The sequence below is a fragment of the Halyomorpha halys genome, unplaced genomic scaffold (assembly GCF_000696795.3).
Source record: "Halyomorpha halys isolate HHAL.00 unplaced genomic scaffold, Hhal_1.1 Scaffold265.1, whole genome shotgun sequence".
Taxonomy (NCBI): domain Eukaryota; kingdom Metazoa; phylum Arthropoda; class Insecta; order Hemiptera; family Pentatomidae; genus Halyomorpha; species Halyomorpha halys.
Window position 1 is genome coordinate 1,558,374 of NW_027107765.1, and position 16,675 is coordinate 1,575,048.

At 31.1% G+C, this 16,675-nt stretch overlaps 1 protein-coding gene across 1 annotated transcript in view; it reads right to left on the reverse strand.

Moving 5' to 3' along the window:
* The window catches only part of Dgk (diacyl glycerol kinase 1), a 199,955-nt gene that overhangs the window by 95,715 nt on the left and 87,565 nt on the right, over window positions 1-16,675 (reverse strand). Inside the window, exon 3 of the mRNA XM_014420294.2 lies at window positions 9,250-9,344. Coding sequence (XP_014275780.1) covers window positions 9,250-9,316 — 67 coding nt within the window. The 5' untranslated portion in view covers window positions 9,317-9,344. The remainder of the gene's footprint in view (window positions 1-9,249; window positions 9,345-16,675) is intronic.

Sequence of the window (16,675 nt, forward strand, 5' to 3'; positions counted from 1 at the left end):
TTTATTTTATTTTGACATAAATTCAATTTTCTTTATATTGTTCATAAATAATTTTGGTATTATCCAGTCAGTTTTTATTTTATCTATTATATTTTTATTTATATAATTTTTTTTTCTCTCTAAATGATGTTGTCTTTTTGTTTTTATAGCCCTGATGAAGACCTGAAAATCAGGTCGAATCGTCGGCATAAATAAATATGTTTGTTTATTTATGTTGTTTCTTTGCTGACCGCACCCCCCGACCATCTTCTCCAATCTTGGTTTGTATTTATTGTTCTATTAAGCACTACTTCATTTCTAATGGATAAAGCATTCTTCATCTTTTGATTAGATAGCTATTACAGCTTCGAGGTTCCACTAAACCTTCGAATTCCTTTCGTATCCAATCCTTACAATCCAAAATTCTCAATGCAAATTATCTATAAAGACCTTAAAAACCGATCTAGCCCGAACCAGATATCATTCCTTCCATTATAAACACCTTAATCACTAAAACCCTCTAGTTTCTTAGTAGTATTTTTGCTTCTTCTATTCCTGACAATCCTTCGAAGCGCCTGAAAAGAAGATGGCCTCGAGACCTCCTAGTGTGAAAATATTATTAGAATGCTGCCAATATTTTCGCAACACGCTTGTATCACTCTATTTTGATCTTACATCAAATTTACTATATGTATTTTTATGTAAATATCAAATAAATAAATTTGAAAAAAGATAGATATTCATCATTAGAAAAAAAAAAATTATTGATGATGAAAAATTAGTTTTGTAGTCCGATTTAAACATATTAATATACATTCAGATAAAAATATTCAATGTTCAATCATCGCAGTAGAGATTAATAAAAAAAAACAGTGATTGATTTTTTATAAAATTAACTGGTTCTGGATTTGAATGGAGTGGACTGTATTTAGAGAATTTAAGAATATAATGAAAAATGGTTAAATAATGATGTGCCCCTCTTCTGTATGATTTATAACAATTGATATCTGGTTTAACTAAAAGTGATTACAATGTTGTTTAGTTGGGTTATTTAAATTGTGTTTATAGATTAAATTGATTAATGAATGATATGATGATTTACTTGGTGATTGATTTCTGATTATAATTGAGCTCCTATGGAACTTGAAGTTTAGCACTTTTGTTGAGTTCTGTTCTCCCATCCTGATTCCGTCCCTTGCCTGGTTGGGTTAAATAAAATATTCACTCATCCATAGGTTTGTTCTCACTCTTATTTGGTACCTCTCTTCTTGTTCTATGGGTACTACCATACTTAGCTTGTATGCCACTAATGGGCAGCATTTTAGCGGCCATTTAATAAGTTTGAGGGGGCTTCCTTAAACAATATCTTAATTTGTATCATTGTTATATTATTTTCACACACGAATGTATTGTTTATTATTTTCACGCTCCTTTAGCAATAATAATCTTCCGTTCATCTAACATTTAAAAGAATTGAAAATATAATCTGGTCGTTGAAAGATGTTTGTTTTTAAAAACTGGTACAAAAATTTTGAAAAATGGGTAAAACACTGGTACAATACCTTTATTAGTTAATTTAGTTCTCTTAGACACAAATATCTAATATAAGAAAAAATAGATGAATAGAATAAAGTTTGACGTCAATTTTTGAAAAAAAAACATGTATGTATATGCTTCTCCAGTAAAATTCAAGACTATTAGTGGTATAGGGGTGATCAATGAGCATAAGGAATTTTAAGCAGATAAAAAAATCGAGCACTATGAAGATACAGAAAAAATTTAGAAAACATCAGGGCGTGTAAGATATATTTTAATGAAAAATATTAGAAATAAGGAACATTTATCTCACTAAAATCATACATATATAATTCAATATCGATGAAGATAAATACGAATCCTTAACAATTCTAATGAAATAGTTTTTTTTTTTTACTCAAGGCCTCGTCATTTGTCTCGGAAGGTCCTCACTGCATTTAGGAGGCACGTCTTCACACCCCCCTCCAAAGCAGCTCATCAGTAACCTAGCCTAATGGCTGAGAAAATGAAATCTGCCGATGGAGGACCTCTTCTTGTGAAATTTAAACAAAAATTATTCTTTCATCAGCATAAATCCTTCTAGTAAACAATATTACTGCCCGTATATAGAATTTGCAAACAGTATTTTTAAAAGAGTTAAACATTTACTTCCCAGTAAGTTGCGGAAGTTCTCAACTTTCCGTTTCATTAATGTTTTTGGGGAGTTGGCACTCGAGGGATTTTTCTACACCTGTGAAAGTGTCGCCCGGGACTGGTGCCACTTTAAACTTCTCTATTAGTACAGGAGCCCAAGAGGAGAAAAAAGTCACTTATATCACCCAAATTTTTTATTACTTTAAAGAAAATTGCGTATAACTACAATACAAAATTCATGATTCTGCCAACCATAGTAAGGAGGAATAAAAAAATAGTGGCTGTTTAAAAATCATTTTTTATTTGGAGCTCAATATTGTTAAAACTACTTGCAGCACTAAAAAACCTAATAGGACATCCTTTAAAATAGATTAAATTCACTAAAATGTGAGCCCTAATAGAACTATTTATGTTAAGTATTTCCCAAGATATATACATACATATTTATAAGGAACTTTTCATCAACATTCAAAAGTTGATTTCTAATTGTTCGGACAAAATATTTGATTTATGAAAAACTACATCTTAGAAACTATAGGACGAACATCAAATTTAAATGTACTATAAAATAGTCTATAACGTTTGCATTCATAGGTCTAATAGTTTTTATAATATTTGCATATCAATATGAATTTTGCCTATGAAATTTTGTCTTAACTAGAAATCAATTTATTTAGCAAATAGTATGAAAATTACTCCTTTTAAAGATAAACGTCATAAACTACTTTAAAGCATATTAAACTTGCTTTAATATTTAACACAAACAGTTCTAATGTTGAATAGTTCCCAAGACACAGTTTTTTTAAAAGGAACTTTTCATAAACAAGTTGATTTCTAATTGTTCAGACAAAATGTTTGATTTATGAAAAACTAAACCTCAGGTACAATAGTAAGTACATATGTCTAATAGAAATGTAATTAGTGGTTGTAAAATAATAAAATCAAAGCTCAAGTTTCATTCGGAGCTGCATATCCTTAGAAGTACTTGAAAACCCAATAGAACATCATTTAAAGTAGATTAAATGTACTAAAATATGAGTTGTTAGGTTAGTACCCGAGATATATCCATAGTTCCTAATTATACCAAACTATAGTTTTTACATAAAAAAAAAAAAATGTACTGAAAAATCAATAGTTTGCGAATTTATTGTGGTGAATCTATATCTCAGGGGCTGTGAGAAGTAATGTCCATTGGAACTCACATTAAAGCTAGTTTAATATGCTATAAAGTAGTTTATGAGGTTTATAAGGGTAGGAGTAGTAATTTCCATGCTATTTTCTAAAATTGCTTTCTAGTTGTTCCGACAAAATTTCATAGGCAAGATTCATATTCGTATGCAAATATTATAAAAACTATTAGAACTATTATCGTAAAAGTTATAGACTATTTTAAAGACTATTTTATTTGATTTCTGGCAGACATTTGTACGTCTAATGGTTCTTGAGATGCAGTTTTTCATCAGCCAAAACCTTTTTTCCGAACAAATAGGAATCAATTTTTTATACTATACTATATCTCAGAAACAGTTAAACACAAAAGCTTTATTAGAGCTCCTATTTTATTAAATTCAATCTACTTAAAATGATGTTCTATTAGGTTTTCTAGTATTGTAAGTGGTATAACAATATGGAGCTCCAGATGAAAAACGATATTTTTGTTTTAAGTTTTGAAACAGCCAAGATTTATTATTCCCCCTTCCTTTGGTTGGTAGGCTCAATTTTGACTAGTAGTTTAGTTATACGTAGTTTTGATTAAAGTAATAAAAAATTGGGATGAAATAACTGACTTGTTTCTCAGCGGATTCTTGTACCCTATAACTCACCACTGTCTGCAAGTCATCAATGCATATAATTACAGAATGAGGATCAGGAAAAGTTAAGCTATCGCTGGATGCCAAATTGGAACCGACGAAGTCTCGGTGAAGGTGGGTGGGCGTTGTGGTCGGCGTGTTGCTTAAATTAAGGCTGTTCTTAATTGTATGTTGTTTATTGCTATGTGGCTATTCAGCTGTTCTAAGGCTGGCCAGGGGTTCCAAGACATTTTTATTTATTTACTCATATATTTAATGTATTTGTATTATGTATTTCTACTTCGTGATGGGAACCGACTGAAAATGTATACAATATATTTAATTTAAGGACTAGATACCATAGACCCCCTTGCTATGGCGTGCTAGGTGTGAATATTTGTGATAAGTCATTGGAGTTCTTCTCCAACGATTTCATGTTTATCAATTTACTATGCAATTGTTATGAAACGGCATGCAGGGATTCTTAATTATAAAGTAAAGTCTTGGTTGCATTAGTTTGTATTTACAATTATATACACATGAGTAAGAATAATATTATGAGAATATGGTAGATTTATTTCCTTAAAGTTTAATTACTATATTATGAATTGAGAAATACCAGATGGTATCTTTGTTATTCATATTGACTCTAAGTTTATAACTTCTACAATTGCCATTCAGAATACAACTTATAAAACGAAGAAAGTCTTACAAGTTTGGTGCGTCTGACAACTTGGGTCGCGGCGGGTGGTTCTTCGGTTCGCTGCGCGGCTTGTCGGTGGATCTTCGTTGTCTCTCTGCAATGTGCTTCCCTGTTGGGTGACGTGTCTCTCGATCTTCCTGGACTCTGGACTAGTCTTGTCCTGCTTCTTATCTACTGTAACTCCTGTCTCCTTGGCATCTCTCCAACCCTAACTCTTCTTTTCTCTCAACTCACTTCTACCCATTCTTTTAACCGCCTATCTCCCCTCCACTTCTCGCCCATCCCCACTTCCGATCTTTGCCTTCATATTGGCCAAATTCAGCTCCCACCCCCTTTTACTTCGAGTCCCGAGGAAAGGGGGCCTAAGTTCATCACCCTTAGGGTTTCTTTGATCCCGACCCTAAGCAATTAGCTCTCTATGTCCTGGAGATAAGGAGTGTGCGAGATATGCACAGAGAGTGATAACCTGGTACCATATTGCATAGGTTCTTGACCTAGGGCGGCTTTTCTTTTTTGGTCCCAGCTGATATCCTCTCTATATATAACATTTTTAATATGTTTTATTGCCTAGGTTCTTGACCCTCGCGTCGAGAAATCAATTTTCTCCCTTATATATTTTTTTGTTGAGTTGTAGAACCAAATAGTATATATTAGGAAAAGAAATTTCACATCAAAATCAAATTATTATGCTTTTCCAGTTTTTAAAGAACTAAAAAAAATTAAATCAATAAAATGAAATATAAAGCTTCCGAAATGTCCATTACCAAATCTAAAGTAATCAATTTTTCTCATAAAACAAAATATATGTATAAATACAAGTTACTTAATTAAACGTAAACCTGTGCAGATACAACCCACAAAGTTTCTAGGGTTCAGTAGTTGGTAAGTAAGTAAGAACTGTTTCTGCAAACATTTACTATAAGTAGGTGATTTTATCATAATCATGCTCAACCGCCCGGTTTTTCTTAATTATTACATTATAAAGGGCTGAGAGAGCACTCGTCATACAGGGGTCACCAGCAGGTGAAGTAACAGAATAAATAATTATGTGCTAAAGCCGGATTCAAACCGAGCCTGGGTTAGTAGCAAAAAGCCTTAATGAGCTACCCCGTTCGCTATTAAAAATAATAGAAAATTATTTTTAATAAATCAATAAATTAATAATTAAATATCAATAGATGCAAATTTTTAATATTATAATATGAGTGATCATTTATAAATTAGTAAACTAAAAATATTGAGCTAAAGAAAGAAGGATTTCACTACTGTAATTTTACATCACTGACACTGGAGCCATTTTAGGAAATGACAATTTAGCTGATGAAACAAGAAGGAAACATGTTTGCAAACTTGAGGACAAATAGGCTTGATTAGAGCTCTCAACAAGTTTTGATGAAGGCTGCCTCACAGATGGTCAGGGCAAAAGCTGCTCCTATTCCGCTCTGTAATCTCAGTTGTTTTCATTCACGTAGGCTCAAGCAAATTGTTTAAAAATTCAATAAATCTCTCTCACCAAATACAGTTTTTAGGATGATGTTCCATGAGATGTTTTAGTTGTCAATTTGTTTTTATGAAATCAAACCATTCTTTTTAAAATAAAAATACTTTTATTTTATAAATTTTCTAATTGTCAATTACAGTTTTGTTCTACATTGCTGTGATACAACTAACTCGAGTTTTGTGCCAGAGATGAATGTTTTGAGTATTCATTCAGTCCTGGCACAAAACTCGAGTTATTTGTATCGCAGCAATATAGAACAAACTGTAATTGACAATTGGTATGACTATGCAAACTGTTTGTGCTCCCCCCTTACATTTTGAATGGAAATTCAAGATGCTACCATCTAGTGGCAGCTATATGAAGACTTTGGTAACCATCTTGGCTTCTAGGAGAGAAGAATGAACACCGTCTCAAGAGCAACAGCATTTTCTGACTGAGATCCACAATTCACCATGAATGAATAATCACCACACCCAGGCAGAGGAACGGAAGGTAGAATGAGGGAGAGGAGAGAGGGATTTAGCGGTTATACAGAATACAAATTAAAATGAATAAATAGAAAAATTACTCATTTTGTAACCCATTTTTTTACATGACTAATAACTGTATTAACAACTAGAACTAACTCTCACAAGTTTGCAGCAAAACTGAGGAAGAGTGAAACTTATAAGTGTGGGTTATTTGGTTTTAGATGCTCCAAATGCTCTTTCTAGCAGATAGTCGGTCAGTTTATTTCTATTTTGGATTTTATATATTTGTTATTAGAATTTATTATGTGTTTATCAGGTTGGAGTAACATCAATTTAAGTTTTGTACATCTGATGTTTTGATAATTGCCCGATTCTTTTTCTATGGAGATCAATTCTTTTAGAAATCGTTTAAACTTGTTTTTTCCAGGTTGTATGATTTTTGTTGTGTCAAATTTGAATCAATGTCCTGTTTCTTTAAAATGAGTGGTGAAAGAAATTCGGGCTGATTTTTTAGGAATTTTTTGATACAAAAACAAACCAAACCAAATATAATCACCCACACCCATATATATAAATTTGATACAAGGTCAAAGTGGGGAAATATGAAAATTTATGAGAGAATAGTGTTTGAATTGATCATTTTGTATTTATAAATAATATCATCACATATTAGGTCTTTTTCGGGAATGAGGTCAATGGATAACACAAATAAGTAAAACTTATTTTATTAATGTCAACGTTTCGGCCTGAAATTTAATAATCATCAAGGCTAACTACCATAACGAATAAAAAGAAAACTATAACAATAAAATAAGAAGATAACAAATAATATAGCAGAGATTGGTGCAATTTTAGTTATAGTTGAAACTAATAGCTAAAGTTGCCATGGATACGACCCTAATTCATGAATGAACCATTGATAAATAAATATAGTATCCATGGAAATTTTAGCTATTAGTTTCAACTATAGCTAATATTGCCATGGATGCGATATTTATTTATCAATGGTTCATTCATGAATTAGGGTCGTATCCATGGCAACTTTAGCTATTAGTTTCAACTATAGCTGTTTTTTTTCCAATCTGTAATATAGATATAGGGAATGAGGGAAAATGTGTAAGAATAATAAAGAGTAAAATATAGGAACATTACACATTACATTTACACTGTTATGCTCAATTACTTAAATTAAAAAAGCGAACGGAGTAACATTTAAACAGAAGAATAACAAGTATTTCACGTTTTTAATATTATTACTTGGAAACTGTAATCAAATTGGATAACTTAAACTAAAGATGGGAGATCTGGAAATTGTCCATACATGAAGTGGAGGCCCACAATAGTCTTTATTACTACTTTATGAAAATGAATTGAGGCGTGTAGCTCCTCAACCAGTTCCTCCAAATTTAGAAATTTTTTTGGAAGGCGCAAAAACATCTCATTGAAAGTGCGATAAGTTTTGAGACATTTTTTTTCGAAAGAACTAACGTCCATGATAATTTCATGGTAGTTTCACTCACTGCTTCAGTAACTTTAGCTTTCTGGGAATTTAAATTTAAATTTTGAATGGAGCTGATTTTGAACCTAATTGATTGATTAACCACCATGTTCAATGCAGTATACTGAATAATAATATTGGAAAAAATCTGAAATATAGTTTTAATTAGTAAAAAAAAAAATACCAATGTGTTTCTTGATGAAAAGAGGAAACGTGAAGGAACGGTAAGAGTAGAAAAAATAAGGTTCAAGACAATTTTATCTCAAAAATGAAAATTTGAAATAACTTGAATTTGATTACAAGATAAAATTAATGAAAAAAAAGGAATAATTAAGAGTTGAGGAACTCTTATAAACGCATTTTCATTCTCATCCCATCGAGCTCATTGTGACACCCGACAACCACATTTTTCTAATACTCAAAGGAATTCATACTTTATCTAATCAGTTTCAAAATGTTTCTTTAAAAGATTGTCGACATCTAACAATTTCTTTGGAGCAAAAGATACTCCTACTGGTGTCATGAGTAATCCTGTGACGTGTAAAAATTTCCTATTTTTCTTTGTAAACGGTTGAAATGTGCCTATATTGTTGAGGCAATTCACCTAACTCCAAACTACAATATCATCTCCAAATCCGAATACTTTTCTATTGTAAAAGGGGAAAATATAAAATGTAAATCTAAAACTAACACGGCATGAAAACCATACAACCTGCGCCATGTCGGTAAAAGCTTCCTTACCGCTTGGCAGTACGATGTGTATCGAGAACATGCCGAAAATATCAAATAAGGTATTTTAGAAAAATCTGGATGAACCTGGTGTTGAAGCTACACGTTTCAATTATTATTTTATTCCCTCTTAAATAACATATCTATTAAATATTATTGATCCCATATACTAAAACTTATTTAATTATTCAGAAATATTCCTGTATGTATTTATTTCTCTGAAATAAATCACATTTCTGTAACTCTCATATATTCTTTGGCTTATCATATGTGTAAATTTAATAAAAAAGGAAAGTAAATGTGGAGGGAGAGGGAAGGGTTTCAATAGTGTAAAAGTATTATTATATGTTGTAGTTACGTCTATTATGTAAAATTACATTACGTAATAAATAACATTATCTTGTACTTACACGATGCAAGATCCTGCAGCTGCGTGAACTCTGCAGGAGACAGTTTATCCCAGTGAACGGCCGCCATTCTTCAAGCGTTACAGGTCCATCCGTAACTGTAATATAAACGCAAAATATAATATGTACTATACCTTCATCAAAATAGACGTAATAATATAAAATGAAATTATAAAAAAAGACTTTGAAAATCCAATAATTTTACATAAAGAAAAATACTTGAGACTACTCATATATGAGAAAACATTATATATACAGTGAATTTTAAAACAGACAGAAGAAATCTGAACCAACACTACGTAGAAATATTAAGCAAAATTAATTTAAGAAAAATATGAGTAAATTTTATGTTACTATTTACAATTAACTTTGATATGGATTTTAATAATAAAATAAATAAGAATTAAGTTAATCTGTAATTAAGAGTTCTAAAATCAATGGAAAAGTAACAAAATAGATAATTAGACATAACCTTAATAAATTAATATGATTCTTTTTTTTTTATTGTTTCAGGGTGATCTGGAATTAATGATATGCAGAATAGCCTGCAAACAATTTTTAAATTACTGAATGTGAGGTATAAACTTATATTTAAGGTATGCTATTTTATTAGCAATAATGTTTGTTAAAACTAAAGCTTAGAGCTTAAATTAAAGCTGTAATTTAATAGATGAGGATAGTCGGCCGAAATGGCCGAAACATTGGACTTTTAAAATATTAATATAGAGAGTTTTGAGACAACCTTGATACAATTTATATTATTTAGACAATAATAACCGGTCTCAAGGGAATGATTACTTTATATATAAAATAAAAAAAGACTTCTAAGTAAGTTTATGAGTTTAGATTCCTTACCATTTTAATATATATTATGGTATCTTATATATATATTTTTTGGGGGGAAATTTATCATTCTTCTTTTTACAGACTCGTTTCTTAATTGGGTTTTTGATTACCTTTATTCAAGATTAATGGTTTTTTGATTTATTCCTGAACCGTTCTGAAATATATACGTACAAAAAAAAAAACATTTTGGGCGTGTAAGTAAGGATAAGGAATAGTGGTGATAATAAAATTGATGCAGGACCATTTTTTCATTGATCCACAACAAATCTTCAACTTTGGGCCAATTGGTTTTCCCATGAGTTAACGAAAATAAGTGTATGCTTAATCATCGCATTAACGCGTTAGATTGATGAAAAATAACCTGTGTTTTATTTGTAAATTTACCGAAGAGTTTATTGCCCATCTATAACATTGTAAATATATGAACATGACATTAAAAAAAAAAATAATAATAAAATATAATTAACAAAAAAAAAAGCATAATTTTGTGATTTACAACTGTACAAATAAAAAATGCAATAAGTAAATATGTTATATGTTTCATATACAGTTGAAAATCTTGGGAAGGAACCAAATATTAATTTAAATTAGAAGGTCCCGTGGCCATCTTCTTTTCAGACGCCTCGGAGGATTATCAGGGATTGTTAAGTATGAAAGATTAAGAATTAATGGGTTAGGATGGTTAAAGAGTTTGGAATGAAAAGACGCATATCTGTTTTGCGCCAAATCTGCAACGAACGGGATGTTAAGGTCCTTTGTGAATGAGTGTATTTGTAACGTAATAAGGAGCATCAAGGATTTTACGTAGAATTTTGGATTGTAAGGATTGAATGCGGGAGTAATTTGATGGAGCCCCAGAGCTCAATTCCATATGTCCAAATTGGTCTGATTATCGTTGGGTACACTAATTTTTTGTAGTTAATGGGCAGTTTAGAGCGTTTGTCAAGTAAGTGTTGTAGCAATCGGAATCTACAAGCAGTTTCTTGTCGTTTCAGTCTTGTGTGTGGATTCCAAGTAAGTCTCTTGTCAAGATGGAGTCCCAAGTATCGAATCTGAAGCATAATATAAAATCGTTAGATTTATTTTTGCTATTATTTACGCTCACAATCAACATATTCCATGTTTTATTTCTCTTTTACTTTGAGATTCAGCAGATAAGATCGGGGCCTGAATTTGAAAGCACTTAACTGCGTTATCTTCTTTATTTAATATATATTTTTTTTTTTTTTTTATAATTTTTCTTGAATCGGTGACAACAAATGACAACTAGAAAAAGATAACAAACAAATCTACAAAAAAATTTTAACACCAATCAACCAATTTACCGGAAATATGATAAATAAATCTACAGTGCAGTGATTCTCTTAACCGCCGCCTATGGCAGCGCTCATGTTTGCTGTCGTCAACAGTAGGAATCAAAGAGTAATAATGGCCATTATTAATGCCCAGCGGACTGGACAAAATTTAAAAATCGGACGAAACTTCCACTCTGCTAGAAATGATTGAAAATATGTTTGTATTCAAACATCAATATACAAGCTAAAATTCCATTTGTATGAAATTTCACCCCCAAAAAAACGATAAGGAGATGCCTCCGTTGTGAAAATGAAAGGAAAATTTGTTTTCTTTACAATCATCTGTCCTAAAAGCTAAGGGACAAAGGTGATTGGAGAAGTGAACATCTGTGAGGAGTGTAAGTTGAGAGCTGTTTGCCTTGCTAAAGGGAACCTTAGCTGAAAGGAGTTACCGTCGTCCGCTCCACGAGTGTTTTCCGGTAAAACAGAATGATGGATCGGCCACTGTTTGAACAGCTTATGGCCAATGTACTTGCTAGGACCACTGACCCAAATCTTTCCTTTCTCGAATATGCTAAATGGTGTTAATTTATTAAATTTATCTGGATTGATTTACCTAATAGTTTAACTATTTTCGAAATTAAATTTAGAGATATAGCAGAATCAAGAATCGAAGAGTCGACTTCTCTGAATGAACCTTACTTTAAAGATATTCACTCACGGTCGGTCGATTCTCTATTCAAGAAATTCGAAGAAGTGAGAGTAGGATTCATGGGGAAAAAAAATACAAAAAATGATAAAACAATTTATAAAATAAATGTTCTTTTATCCTAAAAGAAAAAATGCTAAAATCATTAATACTATAATTTTAACCACTAACAACAATATATGATCAATGTTCACGACCACGCTCAACCGCCAAGTTTTTCTCCAACTAGGCGTACCCACTTTATAGACGATGGGTGCGATCTAGGGGGACTTCTGAACCCATTGAATGCCATTCAGCTTTCCCAGTATAATCTATATGCAGACGAATTACAAATCTACCTTTCCTTAAACTACAAGAAGACATTAACAGTATAAATACTTGGACAACAGAGAATAAACTTACGTTAAATGTCGAAAAGACTAAAGCCTTCATAATTGGATCTCCCTCTCTCCTTAAATCTATCCCAAGGCCCTCTAAACTTATCCTAAACAATACTCCTATCTCATTCCATACGTAAATCAAAAAACTTGGAGTCACATTTGATCAAACTTTCATAAATTCACTAGAAATTCACAAATTTCCCGTCGATCCATCGCTACCCTGAAGCAATTCAATAGAATCCGTAGTCTCCTTTCACTTAAAACTCGTCAATTCTTAGTTTCCTCTCTTGTTTTTCCCCAATTTGACTATGGCTGTCTAGTATATGGTGGATTCTCGCTTAATTTTGAATCTAAACTTAAACGTCTTATGAATTGTGCAGTACGATTTGTTTCGGGATCACCAAAGATACCAGTATTACGCCGAGCTGAAGTGGCTCAATCCATCCTTTCGATGTTACTATATCCTAGCTTTCTTTCTATTTAAAGTAATTAGTACTTAGCGTCCCTCCTATATCCTAGAATACCGGCAGTCAAATTCTCAGTCCAATCCCGTACAACCAGGTCCCGTGTATCTGACATCTACCCTCCACCTCACCGAACTGCGTTTGATAAATAATTTTTTTACCCGAGCTGTATACCACTGGAACTCCATTACGTCTAACATACGTCATTTACAACCCTTATATTTAACTACCTTTTACTTCACCAATCTATACCTATATTATAATAGTACCGATTTAACTACCTTTTTGTTTTGTATTTATATGTATTTTATGTATTAGTCAGTTTATTAATTTTTTTTTATCTCTGTATCGAAAATAAATTATATAAAATTTTAATATAAGTTTTAATTAAGTATAACCAGAATGTTTTTGGCCAATATATGCTGTAAAATTAAAATTACCATATAATTAATTGTTCTGAAAGGAACTAGTCCCAGAATAATAAACTGTTTTTCATTTTATTTAATGCCACTGCGTTGACTCACGGCAACAGTAACAGGATAAGTAATTATCTGGCACAGCAGATTTGATTCCGGGAGCCAGAGCTCATTAGCACAGCGCCTTAATGAGCTACCCCACTCTTCCTGAAATCATCTAACAGTTTTTATTTTACTTTTTGGATGATCAAAGAAGAATCGCACAGATGATTGAAACCGCTTGTCGAATATCAATAGCATTTAATTTTTATTTATAAAAAATTAATGAAATATATTTTGACAATAATTTAAGTTTAATTTTTGCTTGATATTTTTTTGTTTTTATTAATTTTAAGTAGAAGTTAATTTTTAATAAAATCGAATTAAATTTTCGATTCAATCGAAAGAATCGACTAACCACAAGGAGTCGGAAATCGAATCGAAGACTTGAACCTCCCATCTCTAATTCCATTCGCTTGGAATATAATTAAATTTTTCATATAAAAGTGGCTCAAACTGCATTTTGAAGGAAACTAATTTTTAAATATTTTCTGAGTATCCCCTGTGTCCTAAGTCGTGATTAGGAAGTGGGCCACAGAGTTCTATGGGTTGGTAATCACTGATGTAAGTATCGGAACCTAAATAAACCATGATTTAAATGTAAGTTTACATTCTGATGAATAATTCAGTGATTCATATTTTGAATATAATTGGTAAAATAATATATTAATATTATAATTATTTACTATTAATGAATTAAGACTTTATTATACATATTATATTTTGATTACTAATCCTAATACCTAAACTGAAAAGGGAATAAAATAGTATTCGACTTGCCTCAACTAATTCTTTATCATGCTTTATAATATTCTCTATTGGACTGATCAGTATACTGCGCATTAGCAACCCGCTTGCAATTTTTTGAGTTCCTCTTAATGTAATATATAAAATAATATTCCAGCTCAATAGTACCTATTCATTATTACGGAATTGTTACGTTGTTTTGAGTTGAAATGAGTTTGTAAAATGGATTATTTCAAAATAACTAGAGGTTGATGAATTTCACAGATAACGTTACTAGGTTACGCTATGCGTTCTCTTAAATCATTATATATTTAACTTAATTACACCACTAACCATTAATGAATATAATTTTTTTTTCACATTGTAACGAATATCAATTTAAAGGATGACATGATTAGCGGAAAGTATAAAATTAGAAAGATAAAACCTCCCTTGATGTTATAATAACGACGAGGTTAGAAGGGGACACTAAAATCAATTAATATCAGGAGAGAGACATGTTAGGTTTAGGGTGTGCGGATCTCATCAATCATGATATCCTTTCCAAGCTTCATCATCGTATCAGTTTATAATATATCGAGAACAAAAACTTGCTTGGATAATCACCAAGACCAAGGTTATTACCTAAAATTATTCCATCTTTTAACTGGGTCAGTTGATTTTATTTTTGCAGTTACTAATGACGGATAAGCAGCTAAATGTTTATACAAAGTTTTAGAAATGGAGACTGTTAAGGTAGCTCATTTATCTTAGTTTTTTATTTATTGTAAATCAATTAGATATAATATATAATAATCAATATTTTTTGTTGGTATTTTAAGGACTATCATACCCTAGATCCGATAGTGATAGTGCTTGTTGGTACTTTAAGGACTATCATACCCTAGATCCGATAGTGATGGTTTTTGTTGGTACTTTAAGCACTATCATACCCTAGATCCCATAGTGATAGTGTTTGTTGGTACTTTAAGGACTATTATACCCTAGTTCCGATAGTGATAGTGCTTGTTGGTACTTTAAGCACTATCATACCCTACATCTGATAGTAATGGTGTTTGTTGGTACTTTAAGCACTATTGTATCCTAGATCCGATAGTGATAGGGCTTTTTGCTAAATGTTCGGGATTTTATGGGGAACATTATGTACTGGCCCGAATATTTTGGCCAAAAAAAAATTTTTTTTTAAAATATATTTATTGAAATTTACAACTGTACATTATAATACATACAGTAAATTTGATCTCAGTTACTAAACAGGCGTGTAGAGAACTACCCATTGGTAACAATTTAATGACGTTTTTACACTAGCAGGTCGCGTGGCCATCTTCTTTTTAGGTACCTCGGAGGATTGTCGGGATGGGAAGAGAATGCAAGGTTAGTTAACTATAATTAGCCTTGATGGGAATTTTACTAATGAAATAAAGAGAAAAATATTGTTATAATAAAGAATTTTAATGCCTGAACTGAGTGGAGGATGGTTACAAGCATTGTTGTGATAAAGTTTTACCAAATAGTGACTATGATAAATGAATTTTAATTTATGTTTTTAATGTGAAAATTGACTAATTAGGTAATTAGACATAATTTAGGATATACTTATTAACAAAAAAATATGTTTACCTAATGTTTTAATGTTTCATAGAAATTGTAGTTTTGACCTGGGCAGAATAGCCTGCATGAAGCTGAGTTTTTAAATCATTTAGTTCCATAATTGTATTAAGGTAAGATAAATTATAAATAATAGTGTAAGTATTTTGAATTATTAATGATCATACATGTAATAAAAGCTGTTTTGTGGTAGATTGTACCTGAGAATGGCCGGATTGGCTGAAACGTCGGACTCGTAAGAAAAATGAAATGTGTTGAGGCTAATATGGATATAAATTAAATTATTTATTTTTAAAAAATGTATAAATCAGTCTATAAAACTAATTTTTCATCCTAAATAATTTTTTTTAATGATGAATATCTATCTTTTCTTAAATTTATTTATTGGTATTTACAATTGTATTTAAATAAAAATACATCTAGTAAATTTGATGTAAGATCTGATGCGGTTTAGAACTTAGCCAAATTAATCGTCTAAATCAGACCAAAATTAACCATTATACAGTGAAGATAACTGTTAAAATGTATGTCACTGTAGTTCCCATCTGACAACTTCATATATATATTAATTGTTATCAAAGTCTCAATAGTGTTTAATTAATGTGTAAGTATCTTCAAATATAGCAATAGCGAAGCATTGGCGGGTATGCTAGTTTGATACAAAACCTATTTTTAAAGCTTATTATTATAAATTTAAATTTAATTGACGAATAAGAATTCTTTTACTGTTGAAAGTCAGAGCGATCAGGAAATAAAACTTAACAAGTTTTAAGTAATTCAAAGTAGTTTTCTTTTGTTTCTTTGTCTTTTATGATTAAACGAAATTATATTTTTATTTTATGTTATGTTTTATTCATTATCTTGT